The sequence below is a fragment of the Ictalurus punctatus genome, chromosome 17 (assembly GCF_001660625.3).
Source record: "Ictalurus punctatus breed USDA103 chromosome 17, Coco_2.0, whole genome shotgun sequence".
Lineage (NCBI taxonomy): Eukaryota > Metazoa > Chordata > Actinopteri > Siluriformes > Ictaluridae > Ictalurus > Ictalurus punctatus.
Window position 1 is genome coordinate 20,920,604 of NC_030432.2, and position 24,970 is coordinate 20,945,573.

General features: G+C 42.6%; 1 protein-coding gene across 1 annotated transcript in view; it reads left to right on the forward strand.

The window, feature by feature from the left end:
- Positions 1-24,273: 24,273 nt before the first annotated feature.
- The window catches only part of robo1 (roundabout, axon guidance receptor, homolog 1 (Drosophila)), a 262,707-nt gene continuing 262,010 nt past the window's right edge, over positions 24,274-24,970 (forward strand). Inside the window, exon 1 of the mRNA XM_047161471.2 lies at positions 24,274-24,385. Coding sequence (XP_047017427.1) covers positions 24,289-24,385 — 97 coding nt within the window. The 5' untranslated portion in view covers positions 24,274-24,288. The remainder of the gene's footprint in view (positions 24,386-24,970) is intronic.

Consider the following 24,970-nt stretch of genomic DNA (forward strand, 5'->3'; position numbering starts at 1 on the left):
ATCCAGCAGGGAGTACGTTCCTCTGGGTTCGCTTGATTGAATTGTCTGCCTGCAGGTGTCCGTGTGCGTGTGTGTGTGTGTGTGTGTGTGTTGGGAATGGCTTTGACCGGGTTACCTTGACCTCTGCAGTGTGAGTATCATAACCTCGCTGACTGGTGACATAAGGCTTTACATTTATCGCCTGCTATGATAGCTTTACTTAATCAAAATCATATTATCCAACGCTAAAACTAATAACAGTGAACTATAGTGAAGTAAGGATACAGACGGATGACAAATCAAAGAACAAAATGGTGCGGGGGCATTTAGTTCATTTTTGCTCACACTAAAGCCCTGTTCGGATTGGATTCGTTTATCAGAGGGACGTCGGTAATACATTTAAAAAAAATTTTTTTTTATACGTCTCCACGTGATGACACGAGTTTCCAGCAGGTCGTATTTTCTGCGAAACCGGATGTTTGCGTCGAGATCACGCTCCGTTTACAACATGGCGTCGAAGAGGCGCTGGAGCTCATTTCCGTTTTGGCCGAACCAAAGTTCCAGCAATAATTTGAAAACACAATGTATACAAGAATCAGCCTTCTTTTATGTTTACGGCATTATATGCGTTTATCTTATTTATATGGGCCTTTATTTACATTTATACAACTGACCAGTTGAAGGTTACGATGGGGTTTGTACCCATGACCTTCCGAGCAGAAGTCCAACGTCGTAACCGCTGCGCTACGTGATTCAGGGAATGTTTACTATCTGGTTGGGGGTGGGGCTTAGTGATACGAGATGCACTATGAGACTAAATACAGCAAGTAGCAGCAGCCATGTTGGAAGCCATCTTTTTTTTTTTCAGCATTAGAGAACATCCGCATAGAAAATCTGAGATATGTGCATCCAGAATGAACAGACAAGTCCTGAGTTGGGTAAAAAAAAACAACAAAAAAAAACGTATGGAGTGTCGCTTGTACACGTCGTCAGAGATGAACACGCGGTGCAATACGCAAAAACATGTGACTCGTGACACTGTGTCCGCGACTGCCTAAAAAAAATAAGTTTATTATTCTAGGCTAACGCTAATCAGTTCACCTGTTAGGGCTAGTGTCTGTATTTTAAAAACCTCTCGTGTAGCCGTCAAACCTCCCCAAAGGCCGGTCTAGTTAACGAATCGTTTTGAACGTACCGTAAGGTCGTAGTTTTTGATTTGAGATTTACATAAGCTCAACCATGACGACCATCACGACGACGGCAGAAGCTTTTCAAGAGCTCGTCGGTTGTGTTTAATGAAACCTGGTGGACAGGAACGTTCGGGCTCTGACACGCCATCTAGTGACTGTCGCTTTTAATCCCCCAGTTGTACGTAAAGTACGCAGCGCTCGCGTTGCCACTGCTCCTGGGCGTGCACGCGAAGTTACTGAGCTAAACCGTACCTTGATCCTTTTTAGCGAGCCCTGAAGCGCGTCGTCGCAGCTTGCGTATCGCCTGCAAGCGCACTCGGGGAATACAGCCATCTGTGGACAAACTCACAGCTGGCAAGCATTTAACCATTCGGAAAAATTCCTGTCTTCTGCCTTTTTGTTTTTCTTCTTCGCGTGTGTACGTACTGCAGTGAAGTGTTGCATTATTTAAAAGGTTTTAAGGTCATACAACAGCTTGAGGCTCAGCAGGATGCCGCAGGAATAATTGGAGTGTTTTTCATCCTCACTTCTTCTTAAACATGCTTTTTAAGTCAGGACTTTCCTCCGCTTCCTGTGGACCATACGAACAGTGGACCCGCGGGTCCCCAGAGACGGAGGGTCCCCCCCTATTCAATCGCTTCCTTTTCTTTTCTGGAAGCCTCAAGGCTCGGATATAAAGCGACTCACCTCACCCCGGGTCTGTGATCTCCAAAGAGCTGTACTGAACTCGTTACGCCGGAGAGAAATGTCCCAAATAACGCTGCCGTGTATTCAAATCTCGTTTTTTTTTGTTGTTGTTGTTTTTTTCCCGTGCAGACGTAACAGATAATCATTTGTTTGTCCGGATTAATAAACGACGCTCGGATAAAGTGCGACGTGTACACAACGAGCGAACGGCGGTGGCTGCGAATGACAGTTTTATCGCCGGCGACGGAGCTGTGTGTGACAGGCGGACTGTGTAAACTGATAAGCTATCCATTAAAATTAAACAACGCTAGTCAGTCACTTCAAGGTCAGAACTGGATAAGGTAACATCCATAATGGAGGAGCTGGATTAGCATATCCCACGTTGGTCTTTTTTGATATTAAATATTGTAAGCGCCTGCACTATTCAGGATGCGAGCTCTAAATGATGCAAGCTCGCATTAGCTAGTTGTTTTGGCTTTTTTTAAAAAAAAAAACAAAAAAAACAAACAGCTTGATCCAGTTACCCGGACCGTGTTTACGTCTATGCAGATATTTTCAAAAGCAGAGTTTTCACCCCTGTGTTTTCAAACCGAATAACGTTTGCTATGTTAATCGCCTCAAGAATAACGTTAAGATTAAGATAACGTTCAAAAATGGATCGATCGGTTCATCTTCGGGAGCGCTCCCGGTTGGAGTAACGGTTGAGCAGAACGTTACGACGGCAACGCGAGGTACCGTTTGTGTGGACTGAAGATGAGGTGGAACTAGCGCTTAAGGTTACGGTTTGTAGCAGCGGAGCGATGGATTCGAGAGCAGTACAGTGCAAATCCTACTCTACCGCCTCCACAGGACGGTGTAAAAATAACTCGGAGCAAAATGAAATCGCAAATACGTTAACATGTAAGACATCACAGACGACGGAGTGATCAGTAGTGACGATCGGAGCGTGCACAAGTCCACGCTTTTTGGAAAAAAAAAAAAAAACACTGAAAATGTCATTCATTGTATTTTTTTTCAGTAACCCTTTAATATGAATTTTGCATCCGTGTACGAGTAACATTAATATACTGTTTAATGTGAATACGATAACGACACCACAGCGGGCCCGTCGTGTCGTTCTCCCATTGGGTCACGCTTCCCAGTTCACATATTCATGAGGTTGAAGTTCACCTTGATTAAAAAAAAAAAAAAAAGAACCGCTACTAGAAATGAATCATGAATCCTTTCCCTGCTTAATGAGATTCGGTTTAGATGAACGACCTCAGCCTTCAGCCTTTCCCTTCATTCATACAAAGTGATGATTTAAAACATTATTATTTTTTTTTTAACGTTGGCGTGTAAGACAGACACACGATTCCGGCGACATCCGCAAACCCCGAAACCTGTGGAAACGGGGTCTAATTCTGTAAATCCGAAACCATTTCAAACCGTTGGTTAGGTCTGGTTCCTACAGCTTGGCCACGCCCACCGAAACCTCTTCAGCTCTTCTTGGTCAGTCCTGTTCAACAGTATTAAGCAATTTAAAAAAAACAAAAAAACTACATGGTCTTTTCTTTTGTACATTCATACAATATAAATGACTTAATGACGTTCAGACAGAATAATGTGTACATTCTGGCTACTTTCATTTCATAACAAAACAGCCAAGCCACGCCCAGAATATACAACGTGACACAAGTGTCAGTAAGCAAAGGTGGGAACGGATCGTTCTTTTGCATGTAGCATATCTCAAATCGAGTCTTCGTTTCACAGAGTCGTCGTTTCTTGTTTAAAAAGCTTGCGTTTTTTTTTTTTTTGTGTGTGTGTGTGTGTGTGTCCTCAAGAGTGAAAATCCATGAGAGCAGATCTCCAGCCTTCTCTGTCAGACTTGATTTTAAGCACCGGCAAGCAGCAGGGTCTCGAGTCCAGAGCAAAGTTGCAAGTTTTTCTTGATGTTTCTTGTTGTTGAGCCGAGTCTGAAGTGATGAAATTCATGACTCCACAGCTCTTGCAAGAATTAGGCGATTTTCCCGAGACTAAACCGAACATTCTGTGTTTCGTGGCTGTCTGAATCTCTTACGTCAAGTTAACTCCAGGTTGAAAGCTGTGTCCAGCCTTGCAGCGATGAATTCTCCATAAACCCTGTTAACCTTTTCCTACACATACGCTCTAAAATCACACGCATCAGCACTTCAATAATGACTACTTACATATATAAAGGTTAACTTAACACACTTAGCATGTTATCACGGGTCACTAAAGACCCAAACTAACACTAAATGGTGAAGAACTGGAGAAGCGTCTTTCGAAATGCAGATCTGCCAGAACGATGAGTGTAAAACATCAACGCTTGCTGGAAGAAATTCTGCACGGTGCAATATTTTATCACTGAACTATTTATTAAGTATAGTTAGCAATGTTAGGCTGCTCCACTGCTGATGAGGTACATGAACCCGTCACGTCCAGAACCGACCCGTTAATTGAACGAAGTGTCGAGTAATTTCTGACGTTTATTGGCGCTTCCATGCCCATCACACCATATGCTGAGGTCCAAATCAGAGCGAAATCGATATTACCGGTTTGTTTGCTATTCGGCTTGGTTCGTTTTCACACGGCGCAGAATTACAAAAACGAAGCAAAAAGCAAACGGAGAGAAAAAAAAAAGAAAAAGTAAACACTGTCTGAGAGGAATCCAATATCTGAGAATGTCCTCGTAAAACACTTTCTTTCCTTCAAAGTGGGCGTAGAAATCCGGAACATCACTCGAGGACGGAAAACACTGAGCCTGTGTACGGACGAACGAGCAGAGCGCAAGCTTTTACAGTATCTTCTCACGATCTGCAGGAGACATGGCGATTCCGCAGCACTACGGGTAAAAAAAATAAAAGGCTACAACAAGTTCGTTTCGTTTGATTCGCTTCCTGCAGACGAGTCGATTCAGAGTCGAAGTGGAAGCGGAACGAGCCCACTTTGCTCGGAGACTCTTGGACCCGAGTCCGATTGTTGTATTCTCACGCCGGGGTTCTGTTCAAACGGACGAAACACTACGTGAAAGCATGCGTAGGTTCAGCGTGGATCTGTTCGAGTATTGAAATGAAACGCTCATTGCGTTAAAGAATGCAAGCGTTTCCATTTAATTCCCAGTCCAGCTTTGACAAAAGGGTGGCTCCCCCCCCCCCGACTTTTTTGCTCTTGGTGTGTATTGAAGTGACAGCGTGGGCACTGGAGCAGGGTGGGTACTGCAATATAAGAGGTGACCTGTCCTCTGTTATAATCCCTCTCTCCATGATTGCGTCCCTCCCTCGGCTTTCGGGTCAAGGGTCGGTACTTTCGAAACCAGCAGCGAGCGTTCGAGGTCATCTCATCACTAACCTCGAGAGCAGCGTCCCACAAAACAGCCATCCGTTACGGTCGTTCCGAAGGCTCTCCGAAGACGTGATATTTTCAATATTTCCTGACACACTCTATTAGGTGCTTTAATGTAGTATCATAACAAACGAGGGCGAGATCGGGTAGGCAAGCCACCCATCCGTCAGCGTGTGTGTCAGCAGCTCCGACTCCGGGGTAACTAAGATGGATGACGTGGGGAGCTGCTGCTGCTTCCTGACCGCGGGCCGAAGCCTCTGGGCCTGGCCGCTTTATTGAAATGACCTAATGTAGATTCAGAATCAGCGGGGGAAGGATATCTATCTATATCAGTGTGGAGCAGACAGGGTGCCCCTGCGTGAGGGGGTGGAGGTGATCGCTGCAGAACGAGACACGAGGTGTGTTGCAGTGCCTGTTGAGAAATATTTTTCTAGAGAGAGCAAAACGGCCAAACAAAGAGCCGTGGCATTATTTTTCGGTTTTAAGGCCAAATATTGCACAAACTTCCACACGATGCAACAATGAAAGGCTAATTATCAGCTCTCTTGGAAATAAACTACATTGTGAACAGCAGTAAGTAGGAACACGATGCCATTTACGTCTCGTCCATTTTCTCCTGTTTATGGATCTAAAATCCAATTCAATTCAGTTGTATTTGTATAGCGCTTTTAACAATGGACATTGTCCCGAAGCAGCTTCACAGAAGTAATGAAATCCCAGATATAAATTCCATCGCCAGAGGAAAAACTCCCTGAGACGCTATGAGGAAGAAACCCTGAGACGAACCAGACTCAAAAGGAAACCCGTCCTCATCTGGGTGACACCGGATAGTGCGATTATAAATAAATAAATACACCCCTTCTATAACTGTGCTAATACTACATGGTCAAATAGTGCAGTTGTGTAACCAGGAAATTCATTACAGTGTTTACATGAACTTCTCCACTGTTCACTGAAGTGCAACACCGTTCGTGGTAATTGTAGTCTTAAAGCTGTCATAGCAATTGTAGTCCTCAACCGTCTTCCTGGTTCCTACATGGATTTTTAGGCTGTCCATGAGGGGCCAATCTCAGCAACAGCGAGTGGTTTCCAAGTGATGAGAACTCCAACCAGAAGTAGAGAATCACGATGGATCAAGCAGGTCCAGAGAGCGGAAAGGGTCAGGATCACTGGTATCCTGGTATCTCAAGAGTAACGTGTAGCGAGAGAGAGAGAGAGAGAGAGAGAATTCAATGTGAAGCTCGCTCTACCAACATTTCCTAAAATAACATAGATTTATTATGACAGATTCACTATTTATCATATTTAAAGTTTCTTCTAAACACCTATTTCCTAATAAGGCGAGTCATTTCTCTGAGCAGGAACGGCGACGTTATTTCACACACGCTTTTTCAGGACTAGGAGAACCATTACATTTGTAAACATATGCAAAATACGCGCCTTTCTATTCATGTCAGTACTTCCCACGTCCTGTAAGAGTGATTATATATATATATATATAGACAACATTAAAATGATAGTCATCTTTAAATAATGCTGCAACGAAACGATATATATATTCACAAGTAAGTAATAAGTAATACACAAGTTATGCTACAACTTATTTTACAAATATGAAATATGCTAATTTTGTAGGCAACTCGCACGACATGGCTGTCTAGATGAGGACTTGCATCACTGACTGTGACTGCTTCTCACACACTACACTGCAGGAACGGAGGAGAAATCTATTTTTGTCAGGGACAGTCGTTGGAAATGCCACACAACCGTCAAGGGTGTGACGCTACTCTGTGAAGACGTTGAACTTTTTTTTCGAAGCGGTCAGCACCTTTTATTTTACATGTAATAATAATCCTATAATGGAGTAGACCGTGTTTAAAAAAAAAAAAAAAACACTTTGACTAGCGCTTTTCTTAAAAAAAAATAAATAAATAAAAAAAAAAGGCTTAAATTCTTTTCGCTACCAAGCCACGTTAGATACAAACGTTAGTTCGGTCGAGCTATAGCGTTAGCTAACTAGCTTCACTGGCTAGCGTAACTTAATTCAGTACACGAATATGTATGTAAGTTAGCTAGGTTAGCAAGTCGTAAAATCGGCTACGTTAGTTATATATCTTTTTCTCTTTTATCTGCGATCGCTAGCATTAACATCCACAGGAATTCCCCCCTAACAAGAAACGTTTACACTCCATTTATTATTTGCTGAGGTTTACTTTAACGATGGCTTACTACTTGCATATCGAGTGGACGGTTATAACTGCGACCCCGAGTTGACGGTACAGAGAAATAAAAAAATAAATAAACGCGCTTTTTGATTAGCTCGGTGATGAGAATCTGTTACACACCAATCAGCACAAACGTTCATCCAAACGCTGATTTTGATTGGCAGGTCATTCCTGCTTCCAGCTTACCGTACCTTTCCGTTGGAGATCGAGCCACCTCTCTGTTTTTTTCTTTTTGTTTTTTTGAGCTATCACCGTTATCTTAATCTTAACGTTATTCTTGAGGCGATTCCCACTTAGGCGCTGCACTTAAGCCTTTCTGTGGTAGAGAAAACCCTGGAATATTCTGAAAATAAGCTCAAAATGTAAAAAAAAAAAAAAAAAAAAAAAAAAAAGTGTAATGGTCCAGTAAATACTCCTCGTTCTCTTTATAGAAAACGTCGTTTCTTGTCGTTTTTAATCTTTCGACTTTTAGGGTGTATTCGTCCTGTACGACGTTTGTGTCGTGACGTGCTAACCTGACAGATTCTCGTGGATCAACAGTTTGCCGGTTCGTTTTCTCTAACAGTTGCTCTGACGGTAGCGCAGCAGCGATTCACAGGTTTATATTTTAATGCGCTCGTTCTAATACGTACGTTATCGTTTCCGTAGCAACAGCTCGTTCACAGGGCCTCGTACGGGGATCGCCCATGGAACAACGCTCTTGCCGGTTAACAGTGACGAAAGTGTCGTCGTCGACGCGGTGGATGTTGATGTTCTCCGTAAGGAGACGTTTATGTCACATTTATGGATTTATGGAAGGAGTCTCCAGTCGCAGGGTTTTGTATAACAGACCGTAAAGTTTCGTGACATCTTCAGGACAGAGGAGTTTACACTTTGTAAACTCCTTGTGGTTTCTGGAAGCCCTGTTTTTTTTATTATTATTATTTGTTTTTTGTCTTATTAACTTGAAGAAAGAGAGGCTGGTGAGGGCACGACTGCGAGAATACGAACTTGTTTCGTTGACGTTCCCAAAGATTAAACGCAACTAGAAACAGATAAAAAGTATATGACGTGCCGTTATTTAATAGATAAAATTTCTAAGTGGCAGACTGCTGCGGTATAAGTGGAACAAAGCGCTTCAGGACGTGCTGTTAGAGGAAAATAATCACTTTAGAGATGGGAACAGTAACTCCGCTTCATCACACCACCACGCCGTTGATTGTTTTCCTTTCTCAGCATGACGTGGAGCGATTTATTCCTGACTGAAACGGGATTTAAAATCACTGCCTTTCTGTTTGTATACATATATACAAGCATATGGAAAATTGTATATATATAAAATAAAATTGTAGGAAAATTGTTGTGTGTGTATATATATATATATATATTTATATATATGATGCATAAAAAAAAAAAAAAAACAGTATAGTGATCATTTATTTCTATGAATTGTTTATTACGTATAATCATTAATTAGATTTTGGTACTGGATGTTCCGGGTGTATTTGGGTTTGTGCCACATAGCGCATGTTGAACAATTGTCTCATTTCCGCATTCGAATTTATTATTAATCAGAAAGTGTAACACCAAACAATCTGCTATTTTATCAGTGAGCGGTGGGTCACGCTGATTATTGATTACTTCCTGCAGAAACCTTTGCTTTGTTCTTCTGTACCGCAAGCACCGGAGTCTATTGAATAATAAATCACAGAGCATTGATTCGGGAGGTGCTTCACCCCGAGTCCGCGATCGTTTCCTCTCCGGTCCCGTTCACTCCTTTTACCTCAGTGTCTGTTTTTTTCACATTCGTTTTTCAACTGCAAGCAAACATTCTATAGAATCTACCGGTGTGTTGATATACTGATTATCTTCACACGATGCGTGAAAGAGCTGAGGATAGCATTTATTTATATATTTGTAGAAGGCAGAACACTTCAGCCGAGAAGCTGCTCGGGGTAACGTCGGCGTAACGTCCCAGAGAGAGCACAGCCATGTGAAAACCGTCAGAACATTTCGCTAAAATTCTCTTCTTCATGCCGATAAAACCCACGGTCGTAGAGATATACGTGCATTCTGGACGTCTATCCTTCTGTAATACTTCCTTCCAGACTTACAGACCTAAGGATTTCTTTTTGGACTTCCTTCCTTGTAGACTTACTTCTGAACATCCATCCATCCATCCGTCCTTCCTTCCTGACTTAAGGACTTCCTTAAGGACTTCCTTCCTTCTAGACTTTTTTCTAAACATCCATTCATCCATCCATCCATTCATGCATCCATCCATCCTTCTTTCCTTCTTGACTTAAAGACTTCTTTTCTTTTGAAGTTCCTTCCTTCCAAACTCTCTTACTTCTGAACTTCCAAACCTCCTTCTAGAATACCTTCTCACCAGATTTCCAGTTTCTTCCTTCCTTCCTTCCATCCATCCATCCTTCCTTCCTTCCTGACTTAAGGACTTCCTTTCTTTTGAACTTCCTTCCAAACTTCCAAACTTCCTTACTTCTTCCTAGAATACCTTCTCACCAGATTTCCAGTTTCTTCCTTCCTTCTTTCCTTCCATCCATCCATCCTTCCCTCCTTCCTTCCTTATATCCATCCATCCTTTTTCCTTCCTTTGTTCCTTCCAGATTTCTTTCCTTCCTTTCAAACTTTCATTCTTCCTTCCTTCCTTCCTTCCTTCCTTCCATAAACTTTCATTCTTTCTTCCGAGGTTCCTTCGTTCTAGACTTGCAGGCTTACAGAATTCCTTTCTTCCTTCCTTCCTTTCTTCCTTCCTTCCAGATTTCTTCCCTACCCTTTAGACTTCTTTCCTTCCTTCCTTTAAATCTAACTGTAATAGTTTCATACTTAAGTTTTTTCTTTCTTTCTTTCTTTTTTCATTTTTATTTTAGAGGCATGAAGTGGCTCAGTTTTTTGTTTCTGAATGGCAGAAGACAGAGACTCAGACATCCATCCTTCCTGACCTCTTTCCTTCCATCCATCCTTCTAGACTACCTTCCTTCCGCTCAGAGATCCTTCCTTCCCGGTCGCCTTCCTTCCCTCCTTACAGACGTCCAGATTTCCTCTGTCTCTTCCTTTCAGACATCCTTTCTTCATCTCTTCCTTTCGGACGTCCGTACAAACGTCTTTCCTTCCTTTAGCCCTTCCTTTTCTTCTGAAGTTATTTTTTTATTAACTTTTGTTTGCAGTTTATAGGCATAGGCCTTCCTTCCTTCCTTCCCTCCTTTACTGAGGACTTCCTTTCTTCATTTATCATTTTTCAGTCCTTCCTTTCTTTCTGTTCTTTGTCTCCTTATTTCCTTCCTTTCAAACTCCTGGACTTTTTTTTTTTTTTTATCCGTAATAGTTGTGTTCTTAAGTTTCCATCTTTCAGTATGCCCTAAGCATTTTTGTTGTTTATTTTTTTTATTTGGCTTTTGTTTGAATTTTCGTTCTGAAGGTTTGTTTTTTAATGGCAGAAGAAAGAGAAGTACACGTTAAATGGCTCAGTTCGGCTCTGAGTAACTCTCACCCCATTTCACTTCAAAATCGCCGCCTTTTTCGTTATTGCCATTTAGTGCTACATTTGCGCCGGTGCAGGTTCGACTGGCTCAGCGGGTATGAATTATGTACAGTAAACAATCGCAGAAGGCCGTGAAATCCCTCAGCCGGCTCGCTCGGGCCGCACTCGATGATGAAGAGGCGCTGAAGTGCAATCACCGTTCATGTGTTTAATCTACCGGCCCTCATGTGGACAAAGCTCCAGACGGATCGGCCGCCGGCGCTGACCTTGTGCTTTCTGTAAACACGACGATCAGCACCGAGCCTCCTGACCTTCCGGCTTGTGAGGTCACTAAGGTTAACGTTTGATGTGCATCTCCTCAGCTCCAGGGGGAGGGCCGAGCTCACCGAGGGATGGAAATCACCTCCGTGTTTGACCTCGTCTTTCATGTCCTGTCTTCCCCGTGGTTTTACACTGCGGTCTCCTCATCGCTCGTCTGGACGTCTCACACAAACACCCCTGATATTTACAGATAAAACCGCTTCGTCTCCAAACCTCAAGGACAAATTCAAATCGAGGAAGAGCGTCACGGTTTCCCCTCAATAACCGCCACGCGCTGAAGCAGTTTATGTGAATACGCCACCGGAGACGGGCGACAAACCGAAACCGACAGAGATATGAAAATATAAAAGCGCTTCCCTTTTCTCCCAGAGTACCAAACCTGCTGGAAATCTACTTTATTCCCTCCGTTTTTTATTCCTCCGTGTTATAGGATATTTCCTTTAAAAGTCATATAAAGAAAGAATATTTTATAATGATATAAGATGTAAGAATATTAATAAGAATAATATATATTCTTTCATTATTTAAATAAGACGTTCCTTCTTTCTTTCTTTTCTCAAAATCTTCTTTTCGTCCGTTACTCTTTCCTCCCACGGATCCTTTCTTTCTTTTTCATTAGTTCTTTCATTCATTATTTATACGACTTCTCGTCGTACTCTCCTTCCTTCCTGTCGTCTTCCTTTCTTTCTTTCTTTCTTTCTATCTTCTTTCTTTTCTTCTTTGGTATTTATGTAGGGTGTTTCAATTTACTCTCCTTCCTTCCTGTCTTTTTGTTTCTATCCTTTGTTCATTTCTTTCTGTAGTAGATTTTTTAAGCATATTTTTATATCAATTTAATTTCTTTATTTCTCTCCCTCCCTCCCCCGCTCCCTCGCCCCCTCCCTTGATATAGTTTGAACTTTTTATTTTGAATTCATCCTTTGCTTTATCGCTTTATTCTCACTTCCTTTCTTACTTCCGTCCCTTTTTGTCCCATTTGTCTGCCTTTCCTTCTTTCTTTCGCTCTTTCTCAGTCTGCCAGCGTTTCCTTTTTGCCCAGGATTTACTTTAGGGCTTTTTCATTTCCCTCTCTTCCCTTTCTCTCTTTCCTACCTTTCTCTCTGTCGGATTTTCAATTTCCAGTTCAATTTCTTTATTTAATTCAATTCCTTCCTTCATTCAAGGCCTTTCACGTTATGCTCCTCCCATCCTTTGTTCCTTCGCTCCGTTCTCTCATCCTTCCTTTTCCTAGGTCGTTTCAGCTTCACTTCCTTCCTCCCTTCCTCCTTCTTGCTCCCACATCATATATTAATCCGTTTTTTCCCCCTTTCCCTTTTCGTTCATTGGCCCACCTGCCCGCCCTTTCTTCTTTTCATCCTTTTCTTTATTCCTGCCTTCCTTCCGAACTCGCTTCTTCCTTTTCATCACTCCTTCTTATCCTCCCTCGATTGGTCCACATGCTTGTACTTCCTCCTACCGTCCGACTTCCCGTTCTCACTCAGTCTCCCTTATTGCTTCCTTCCTGTTTGTCTGTCCATCCGCCCCTCCTCCCCGTTATTCCTACTTTCTCTCTCCGTCCTTTCTTATCTCTTATCTTTTCTTCTCTCTGTGCACTCTTAAAAACAGATGTGTTATAAACAACACATCACGTGATCATTTGTAACACACCTGCGAATCTAGTCGAGGACAAACACATTTTCTCTCGCTTTCAACACAATCAGCGTGTCAGTTCATTTCCACACATAGATGTGTTAAAAAAAACAACAACACAAAAATAACACCGATGTGTTGTTTATATTTTTTCCCCCCTACAATTATCCTAAAATTCACTTTGTATGTTAAATTCTACTAAACAAACAATTGCATGAAATTCAGGTGACATTAACATGTCAATCATTCAAACATTTCACAGATGTAAGAATTGGACACGACGCACCTTCTTAAAAATCTCCCTACCGTCTGGGACGACACGAGTCCCGCGCCCTTCCATCTGAAAAGCAAAAATAGCGTCGGTTAGATGTTAGCTACAAAATATGGACCAAAGCCTTTGGGGTTTAACTGAGAAATCACGATACAGGATCCCAAATTGTGTAATTATGGATGGAAATGTGACCTCCGCTCTCCTAATGAACAAAATGGCGCTGTAGACTCAGCAGGAAAATCGAGCTAACATGCGAATATTTATTTTCCCGCCGTTAGCACCTCGCCGCACATTTTTTTTGCACGACCGAATTAATGTAACTGACATTACAGAGATAGTGGAAAACATTACAACCACCTGTAACCCCATGCTCTCTTTTTATCACGTTAACCTCGTGAAGAAGTTCTGGCTTCGATATAACTAAGCTAGCTAAGTTCTGTTAGCCACTGACTGTCTGCACCTGTTACCCGGCATTAACGTTCACCGAATACATGAAGAAACACCCATCGTCCGAATGCTAATTACTACAGCCTGCCTCGTCCAAAACACTTGCTAAATGTTAACGTTAACATCAACCCACTCTCTGTATTACATCCTGGTGAACAGCTGTAATGCTACATTATCGTTAACGTTCAAAAAGGTCATGGGAATGTCTGACATTACTGCAAGCGGTATGCTAAAGTAACGTTATTACCTCAGGTTAGCGTCTAGATTAGCATCGCTCATCCCTACTGTGATTGGTGAGAGCATCCAGCTAGCTAACGCTAACTCAGAGCCTCAGATAAGATACAGACCCAGAGAATTCTAGAATAACCTCAGTCCATATTTCCCAGCCAAGATAAACACACAGCACTTGTAGCGTAACAACAACGCTGAGGAAGAGGTACATGATGTTCGCCGTTGAAGCTGCATCAATCTGTAACGTTAATTATCCCTCGCTGAGTTCCTGTTTTACAACGAATACGTATTCGAGAGCTTCCTGTGTGAATATCACAAACTCAGCCAGGCATTTTCAGTAGCGTTAGCGTTAAATAGTGACGGACGCTAATTTACCTGGGGGCATTTGGTTTCCTCGCCTCAGGACTCCGCCTCCGAGGTCACGATCCGCGACGTGATTGGACAGTAATTTAACACGTGTCTTGTCGATCACCCGTGTGAAATATTTTTCTTTTTTTAACACGTCTCGGATGATTTTACACGACACGTAATAAGACAGAAAGTGTGTAGGATATTTACACGTCCTTTCTGAGTGTAGGAAGTGGAACTCTTTGGGTGCGTAACAGAAATAATTCACATCACGCTAATGTACACAAGCTCTGTAATTACCCCAGGCTTATGGGCGGAGTTATCTCAGGGTATGGCGTTATTAAACACGTTAATCAGGCGTGTGTGGGATCCCGTTAGAGATGTGAGATTTTATTCTTTATTGTTTGGATAATGTGAACATGCAGATGAGTTTGCTAATGGAAGTGAAGGGCGGTTTCCTGTGACGGATTAGAAAGCAGTGTTAGCGCAGCTGAATCTCTTCTCATAACAATAACGCGCTGTTCCTGTTCCTGTGTACAGCGGATTACTCTTTCATTTCATCTGTCCATCGCACTTGTCCTTTCTTCCTCCTTGTTTTCTTCCACTGTTCATTTCTCTCTTCTATCCATCCATGGGCTGCGTTTTTTTTTTTTCCTTCCAACCTTCTGTCCATCACTTTGTCTGACCACGTCTCCTTTCTTTCTTTCTCTCCTTCCTTCCTTCCTTCCTTCTGTTCTTATCTTCATGACCTTTTTTCCATTATTCCTTCTGCCAATCATCCTTTCATTTTTCCGTTCTCAATCCCATCCATCTATCCATCCATCCTTCGTTCTGTTTTTCCTTCTTTCTGTTGTTAACTTCAAACATTCTTCTTTTTGTCCATTGCTCCTTCCTCCACCTATTCTTTCATTCGTTCTTTCTTTCTTTCAATCTCCTTCCTTCCTTCTGTTCATCCTTCATTCTTTTCATATCTTCTTTTCTTCAAAGCTTTCTTTTTGTCCATTACTCCTTCCTCTCACCTATCCTTTCTTTCTTCTTTCTTTCTTTCTTTCTTTCTTTTTTCCTCTTTCAATCTCCTTCCTTCCTTCCTTCCTTCCTTCCTTCCTTCTGACATTATCCTCATTTTTTTCTCCATTTCTCCTTCTTCCCACCTTTTCTTTCTTTCTTTCTTTCTTTCTTTTCTCTTTCAATCTCCTTCCTTCCTCATTTCCTTCTGTTCTCACCTTCAAGACTTTCTTTATGTCCAATATTCCTTCTGCTAACCATCCTTTCATTTTTCCTTTCTCCATCCCATCCATCCATCCATCCATCCTTCCTTCCTTCCTGCTTCCTTTTTTCTGTTGTTTTCCTCAAACTTTCTTCTTTTTATCCATTACTCCTTCCTCCCACCTTTTCTTTCTTTCTTTCTTTCTTTCTTTCTTTCTTTCTTTCGATCTCCTTCCTTCCTTCCTTCCTTCCTTCTGTTCATCCTTCATTCTTTTCACATCTTCTCATCTTCAAAGCTTCCTCATTGTCCGTTAGTCCTTCTGCCTAACCATCCATTCATTTTCCCCTCTCTCCATCCCTTCCTTCCTTGCTTTTTTCATTCTGTCCATCAATCTGTATGTCTGCTTCAACCCTTCCTTCTTTCCTCCAATCATTCCTTCCTCTCTCACGCCTCCTTTCACTCAGTCCTTCCCTCCTTCTTTCCAGTGCATGTTTCACGCACGTTCCTAAACATCAAATGTAACTAGAACCGGATAAAAAGTACACGTCCTTTTCCTTTATCGCTGTAGTATGAGAGGAACATGGCAGGATGTGCTGGTATAGCAGCAGTGACTATGTACGTGGAGTATTTTATTGAGTACGTTGGGTGGTTTATTCCTCACTTATCATTTCTTAAGACTGATTTTCTACCTCAAAATCTATACAGTACGTACTCGCAATACATCGCGTCCCTGTGTATGGGAAGACTCTTGGGAGAGAGCCGACGCTTCCACGGAAGCACAATGACAAGTGCTAGAGCAGAACAATGACAAGTGGCATTTAGGGATTGTGTCTACGGTGCGGCGCGCACATAATTAACATTGCATAACCTCCATGCTTACAAAGCATCTCTTTTAATTAGTGTTATGATTGCAGTAGGGCAAAGCCACCGATCCTTGCTGGAGATAATGAATGCTGTAGCTGCAGTGGCAGTTGCTTCATTGTTGCTGGCGTGGACTTCTGACATGGAGGACACAAAGGGACACAAAAGAAACCCTGGGCTGCTTTGTTCCTCTTCCCGCTGATCCAATCACCATGGCCAAATTGCACTTGGACTGCTTTCAAATGAAGGCTGCCCTGGCACAGCGCTTCGCACGCCTTGGAATTGAGCTGTAATGTAATGTGTAATGTGGGGCAGAGTGTGTATCCTGTAGCACAAACATGGCGCTTCTTATCTTTATTTCCCCCACTCCTATTTTAAAATGAGTCTTAAACACTATTTGAACTATATGGGAAAAGCTGTGCAGATATACAGTGCCCTCCACTAATATTGGCACCCTTGGTAAATATGAGCAAAGAAGGCTGTAAAAAATTGTCTTTATTGTTTAACGTTTTGATCTTTTGATGGAAAAAAAATAAATACTCTACTCTCATGGATATCAAACAATTACAAACACAATACAGTTTTATCCCCCCCCAAAAAATATCTTTGTTAATTATATTTGCGCAACAATTAGGAAGCACTATGAACTCATATGAGAAAAATATATTTGAAGTATATTCCCATTGATATTTTAACATTTTTTTTTAGTACACCTGGGTGACTAGGAACAGGAAATTGTTCAACCATGCCTTTCTGTATCACAGGGGTATAAATATGAGGTAACACATATTCCCTTAGTCATTCATAACAATGGGTGAGAGCAAGGAATATAGCTGTGATGTGCGGCAAAATGTTGGTGATCTTCAGAAAATGGGGCGTGGCTATAAGAAAACAGCACAAGCATTGAAAATGCCCATTTCCACCATCAGGGCAATAATTAAGAAGTTCCAGTCAACTGGAAATGTTATGAATCGACCTGGAATTGGACGTGTGTCTATATCGTCTCAACGCACTGTGAAGAGGACGGTTCGAGTGGATAAAAAATCTCCAAGGATCACAGCTGGAGAACTGCAGAAGTTAGTTGTGTCTTGGGGTCAGAAAGTCTCCAAAACTACAATCTGAAGTCACCGACATCACCACAAGTTGTTTGGAAGGGTTTCAAGAAAAAAGCCTCTACTCTCATCCAAAAACAAACTCGAGCATCTTCAGTTTGCCAGACACTACTGGAACTTCAAATGGGATCGGGTTCTACGGTCAGATGAAACCAAAATAGAGCTTTATGGCAATAAACACCAGGTGTGGTTTTGGAGCACACAGAGAGGTAGACATATGGAAAAGTACCTCATGCCCACGGTTAAATATGGAGGTGGATCTTTAATGTTTTGGGTCTGTTTTTCTGCCAAAGGACCTGGACATTTTATTAGGATACACGTCATCATGGACTCAAATATCAAATATCAACAGATATTAAATGAAAACCTGACTGTCTCTGCCAGAAAGCTTCAAATGGGCCGTGGTTGGATCTTCCAGCAGGACAATGATCTTTAAACAAAGGCTTTAAACATGGGTTAAATATCTCTTAACTGATTGATGCATATACGGATCGTCCGGATCCTGAGCTCTAAAAATATTGGGATATTTTTTCCAGACTGGTGTCTCTTGCTGAAAAAGCTTAACTTTGTCATGTTGTAGATTTGTCCCCTGCATGGGGGATTAATTGATGATGGATGCTGGGAGTGGTGGTGGTGATGGTGGAGGTGGAGGTGGTTGTGGTGGTTGTGTTGATGGTGGTGGAGGTGGTTGTGGTGGTGGTGGTGGTGGAGGATGTGATGGTGGTGGAGGTGGTTGTGATGGTGGTGGTGGTGGAGGATGTGATGGTGGTGGAGGTGGAGGTGGTTGTGATGGTGGTGGTGAAGGTGGTGGTGGAGGATGTGATGGTGGTGGAGGTGGAGGGGGTTGTGATGAAGGTGGTTGTGATGGTGGTGGTGGTGTTAGCACAGTGCTCCTCTTCTCCCTCAGGATATAATGAGCGTTGAATTTTTTTCCCGGATAGCGGACAGTGAAATGAGAAATAAGGTCCGGCAGTTTTGCTCGTCTGGTTTACACGAAATTAATCTCAGTTTCCAGTCATCCTGCGGTTTCCGCCGCTCTGCTAATGAGGATGCTGACAGATAAAAGCAGGAACAACAACTCAGTGTTAAGTGTGAGGTGTTAAATATTAGCGTGGTGTAGCGGATGTGTTAGAAACAGACCTGCTGTGCATTGATTTCTCCTTAAATATTTAGATTAAACATCTCACCACTGGTTTAATGGCCTCAAGAATGGAAGTATCTAATGGAGATAAAGCTGTGGGTGACAGATGGAATCTTCTGGGCTGTTTTATTTAACCTCTGCTCAGAAAGTGCCTTCAGACCAACACAGGTTATATATATATAAATAATATATAAACATTTTTATCAGAAACTTTAGCTTCAGAAAACTGGAAAGGTTCCATTTGGATGGTGTTTAAGATCAGCACCAGCAGAACCTCCTACACCTGGAGACACGCCCACTGTTCATTTACATACACATATCACATCACAGGATGGGAGGACAATAAAAAGGAGGGAGGAAGGAAGGAAGGTAGGAATAGAAAACATTAAGGAAGGAAGAAGGAGGAGGGGGAAAAGAAAGGGATGGATGGTGGGTGGGAAAGAAGGAAGGAAAAGAAAGGGGAAGGAAGGAGAAAGAACTAGAGAGAGAAAGAAAGAGAGAAGGAAAAGAAAAAGGGATGGATGGAAGGGAGGAGGGAAGAGGTGAGTGAAGGAAAGCAATGGATGGAAGAGAGGAAACGAGTAAGGTAATGGACGAAAACTGGAGGGAGGAAGAAAGGAAAGGAAGGAAGGTATGGAAAGAAGATGGAAAAAGGGTGGAAGGAATACAGAAAAAGAAAGAAAATGGATAAAAGGGAGGAAGGAATACAGAAAAAGAAAGAAAATGGATAAAAGGGTGGAAGGAATACAGAAAAAGAAAGAAAATGGATAAAAGGGAGGAAGGAATACAGAAAAAGAAAGAAAATGGATGAAAAGGGAGGATGGAAGGGTCAGTGTAAGGAAGGGAGGTTGGAAAAAAGAAAACATGAAGGAGGGAAAGAAGGAAAAAAGAAAAGGGATGGTTGGAAGGAAAGAAGGATGGAAAGGGGTAAAAATTGAAGGGAGGAGAAAGAGCTGAGCAAAGGAAGGATGGAAGAAAGAAGGGGAAATATCACAACTTTTAGCACAGGTGGAATTGTTATTTCAGTCAAGTAGCAAAGGTTCTAGTTGTGTTAGTGTAGATATTACACGCATATGTGTGTGTGTGTGTGTGTGTGTGTGTGTGTGTGTGTGTGTGTGTGTGTGTGTGTGTGTGTGTGTGTGTGTGTGTGTGAGATTAGCATCAGCCACACAGAAGGTAATACACACTGAGAGAAGAGGACAGTGCAGTAAGCCCCACCTCCTCCTGCAGGTTAATGCTTTTACAGTAATGAAGTGTGCTGAGGAGTGCAGCTCCATAAACACGCCTCCTCAACGTCCTGTCCATCATTTACCCTGTTCTGGAACCCACAACTAAGCACACCATTCATTACACACCTCACACTCACACGCCAAACACAGCTGGCCACTCACTTAACCTGATTGGCCTGGTTTCCCTTTCTCTTTCAGTTCATCTCTCTCTCTCTCTCTCTCTCTCTCTCTCTCTCTCTCTCTCTCTCTCTCTCTCTCTCTCTCTCTCTCTCTCTCTCTCTCTCTCTCTCTCACTGTGTCTCAGTGCATCTCTAACATTACACTGCTGTCTTTACCCAACACATACCACATCGTAGAAAGTTCAGAATAGAAATGGGAAGGAAGGCAGAAAGAAAGATGAAAAGAACAAAAGGGGGAAAAGAAAGAGAGAAAGAAAGAAAGAAAGAAAGAATAAACTAAATATAGAAGCATGATGTCAGAGTAAGCAGTTTGAGGAGGATGCAAATGCAACAGAAGACAAACACAAGACAACCAGTGCAGTGCAAAACGTGACTATGTACACACATGCTAATTAACCAACAAATGTGAAACAGGTGAAACTAGTCATGTAACATGATGCAGTGGCTGATGGGAACTGTAGTCTTTAGGCATTTTCCGGCATTTCCATGACATATGGAAAAAAGGAAGGATGCAAGAAAGGAAAGAAAAGAAAATGGAAGGAAGCAAGGAAAGAAAAAAATGGTATTAAGGAAGATGTGTTCACCTGGAAGTGTTCACCTGGATGTGTTCACCTGGATGTGTTCACCTGGATGAATTCTACTTGGATGATGTGTTCACCTGGATGAATTCTACTTGGATGATGTGTTCACCTGGATGAATTCTACTTGGATGATGTGTTCACCTGGATGATGTGTTCACCTGGATGTGTTCATCTGGATGTGTTCACCTGGATGATGTGTTCACCTGGATGAATTCTACTAGGATGATGTGTTCACCTGGATGTGTTCACCTGGATGATGTGTTCACCTGGATGAATTCTACTTGGATGATGTGTTCACCTGGATGTGTTCACCTGGATGATGTGTTCACCTGGATGAATTCTACTTGGATGTGTTCAACTGGAAGCGTTCACCTGGATGTTGCGTTCACCTGGATGTGTTCACCTGGATGAAGCGTTCACCTGGATGCATTCACCTGGATCATGTGTTCACCTGGATGATGCGTTCACCTGGATGAAGTGTTCACCTGGATGAAGTGTTCACCTGGATGAAGCGTTCACGTGGATGAAGCGTTCACGTGGATGATGTGTTCACCTGGATGTCGTGTTCACCTGGATGATGTGTTCACATGGATGAAGCGTTCACGTGGATGAAGCGTTCACCTGGATGTCGTGTTCACCTGGATGAAGCGTTCACGTGGATGATGTGTTCACCTGGATGAAGCGTTCACGTGGATGAAGCGTTCACCTGGATGAAGCGTTCACCTGGATGTCGTGTTCACCTGGATGTGTTCACCTGGATGAAGCGTTCACCTGGATGCATTCACCTGGATCATGTGTTCACCTGGATGATGCGTTCACCTGGATGAAGTGTTCACCTGGATGAAGTGTTCACCTGGATGAAGCGTTCACGTGGATGAAGCGTTCACGTGGATGATGTGTTCACCTGGATGTCGTGTTCACCTGGATGATGTGTTCACATGGATGAAGCGTTCACGTGGATGAAGCGTTCACCTGGATGTCGTGTTCACCTGGATGAAGCGTTCACGTGGATGATGTGTTCACCTGGATGAAGCGTTCACGTGGATGAAGCGTTCACCTGGATGAAGCGTTCACCTGGATGTCGTGTTCACCTGGATGCACTTATGTGTGTTAATGAGTGAAACTGAGGGCAGTTTGTGAGTCATGTTGTCTGACTAAATCTCGAGCCTCGCTCCAGAGGCACGACTCGTAAGCTGAAATGCAGGAGATTCGTGTGAAAGTCACAGTGGGTTTTGTCAGAGATAATTAGAAGTGCATTTGACTTTTCTGAGCGCTTGGAACACTTTCCCCCCGATGATGTACCTGTTAAACACCCCAATTTTACCACACTAACCTCATCTCCTGACACTGCTGAGAGCTATTCATGTGCAAATGCTTCAGCGTGCTCGGAGAGACTACAGCCTTTCTGAAGTGGAGTCAACACTAGTGTGTGTGTGTCTGTGTGTGGGTGTGTGTGTGTGTGTGTGGGTGTGTGTTTAGTGATGGTGTTAACGCCATGTGCTGTCATCATCCTGAAACAGAAAGAAAAGAGCTGCACAAAAGAGCGCAGTTCTCTGTTCTCGCTAATAATCTTCATCACAGTTTAGCTGAATCACAGAGATGATTAGCATTTACTTAAAACGCTTCAACCTTTTTAAAAAGTATACAGTATTTCTGTGTTCTTCAGTAAACGAGGGAGTCCTGATTCCTAAGAAGTTTTGCATTTGGAAGAAATATTTCCCTATTTTGGTTTCCTTTGTTGTTGAGGAGGAAGGTGTTACACATAAATCTTCTGTTATCTTGAATGAATCCGTTCACGTAATGGAATAATTACTCTTTGCTGTCCGAATCTGTGACTGTTAGGGTACAGGGTGATGGAGGTCATCTTTATTTACTTATTTTTTCGCCCTGCACCTTCCCCGTGTGCTGCATCCTTCACCCGTCACAACCCCCCCACCCCCACCCCCCCTTCACGCTTTCTCCCGTTTGGTAATTGAGGATTTATCAGATTGTTTGTGAAAGGTGCTCCAGCTGCCTATCTGACACAATTATCAGAGGACAAACCCGTCTCTCCCCCCGACCAGACCCCCCCGGCCCCCCAGCCCTCCAGCCCTCTGCCGTCGGACATGAGCGGGATGTGGCGAATTTTTCAACAGAAAAAAAAGCTGAAAATGGTTCGAATGACTCGTGCACTCTCTTTGTCTGGAAAACACTCCTCTAATCACCGCATGCAAATCGATTCGGAATAAGAAATGCATCATTTTGAATGAGGCGGATATAAGGCGTTATGAGAGCCGTTACAAAGAGTATCTCAAATCTCGCATCTGAACATGAGTCTAATCCTCTGGCCAGGAAACACTCAGAGAGAGAGAGAGAGAGAGAGAGAGAGAGAGAGAGAGAGAGAGAGAGAGATGGAGAGAGCAGGAGAGAGACAGAGATGTAGAGAGAGATAGAGAGAGAAGGAGAGAGAGAAAGAGATGGAGAGAGACAGTAAGAGATCTAGAGAGGCAGAGATAGAGAGAGAAAGAGATAGAGAGAGAAGGAGAGAAGGAGAAAGAGAGAGAAAGAGATAGAGAGAGAGAAGGAGAGAGAGAGAGAAAGAGATGGAGAGAGCAGGAGAGAGAAAGAGATGGAGAGAGAGATAGACAGAGAAGGAGAGAGACAAAGAGATGGAGAGAGACAGAAAGAGATATAGAGAGGCAGAGATAGAGAGAGAGAAAGAGATAGAGAGAGAAGGAGAGAAGGAGAAAGAGAGAGAAAGAGATAGAGAGAGAGAAGGAGAGAGAGAGAGAAAGAGATGGAGAGAGAGAGAGAGAAAGAGATGGAGAGAGAAGGAGAGAGAAAGAGATGGAGAGAGAGAGAAAGAGATGGAGAGAGCAGGAGAGAGAAAGAGATGGAGAGAGAGATAGAGAGAGACATAGAGAGGCAGAGATAGAGAGAGAGAAAGAGATAGAGAGAGAAGGAGAGAGAGAAAGAGATGGAGAGAGACAGAAAGAGACATAGAGAGGCAGAGATAGAGAGAGAGAAAGAGATAGAGAGAGAAGGAGAGAGAGAGAGATGGAGAGAGACAGAAAGAGATATAGAGAGGCAGAGATAGAGAGAGAGAAAGAGTTAGAGAGAGAAGGAGAGAGAGAAAGAGATAGAGAGAGAGAAGGAGAGAGAGAAGGAGAGAGAGAAAGAGATGGAGAGAGAGAAAGAGATGGAGAGAGAGAAGGAGCATTTTGTATGTTGATATGATATGACACTGGAAGATATCATTTTGTCATTTATTTGTAGTATTATTTCAGGCATACTGTTCTAGCATTTATTTATTTATTTTTACTCATGGACAATTCGTTTACTTTTATAAAATGAGTAATATTTCGACGCAGTCCAAATTCACATGTCTGGGGACCGAGTTAGTTCCGCGCATTGTTATTCTCTCGTGAAGAAAAAAACACAGCTTGTCATGCTACCGAGAAACCGCAAAGAAGCATTAGATGCTTTACATCTGACACTGGAGACTCCTTCCATAATCGTTAACTAAACATCACCTTACACTACACTTCACCATATGTATCAATGATTACACACATTTAAAAAAAAATCGTTTATTAGTGTATACGATTTCATTCGTTTCTTTATTATTTAATCCGGAGCGTCGGCCGTACGAGTCCTTGTGAATGCGCTGTTGCTATAGAAACCATAACGCGTACTGTCAGAGCCGCCATTATAGAAAATCAATCGTCGTCTACTGACCAATCAGAATCCAGAACTCAACAGTGCTGTGTGTTTCTTTGTGTGTAGACGAATCGGGAAGGAGAGCGGATATCAGGGATATCAGGGATGCCAGTTCAGTAAAAATCATGCGGATGACATGGTCAGGGGCCTTCGACATCATCATCATCATCATCAGCAGCAGCAGTGCGCTCCTCTGGTCTGTGGAGAGCTCTTTGATTCCAGGTAAGTCAGTTAGATATAATCAGTGTGTAGCGTGATTAGTGTTAATTATGTCCATCACGCTATTTCCGAACTGTCTGTTTGTGCGAGCGACACCATTTACGCACCGGGTAACTCTTCCAACCCTTTCAGACCCTTCAGTTGTAATCAGAGAGATGCCGGGTTTGTCGCGATTGGTTGGAATTTTTCGACTGTATTGAGAAGTATGGGAAATGAAACCAGCACAGGATGAGCTCCTGGATGAGTAACGGCAAAATCGTAAACAAAAACAATGTCACTGAGGTTTTGGGAAAGTACTTTCGCTATCATTTTCCCAAAAATCTGCCAAAAAAAAAAAAACCCTCCCAAAAATCTTCCAATCCAACCAAGAACAGATAAGATTCCCAAAAGAAATGGCACCCCTACACTTTCTGGTCCACTTCAGAAAGAGTATTTATCTGCTGAGTCAAACTGTGATCTGAAGCTCTACGTACAAAGAATCTGAGGAAATGTTGACATATGTACAGTTTTGGTGAACACCGTGCTTCAATACACAAGATACAAAGCTCGCATAGAACTCCAGTGTATAACGTTCATCGAGTATTACGT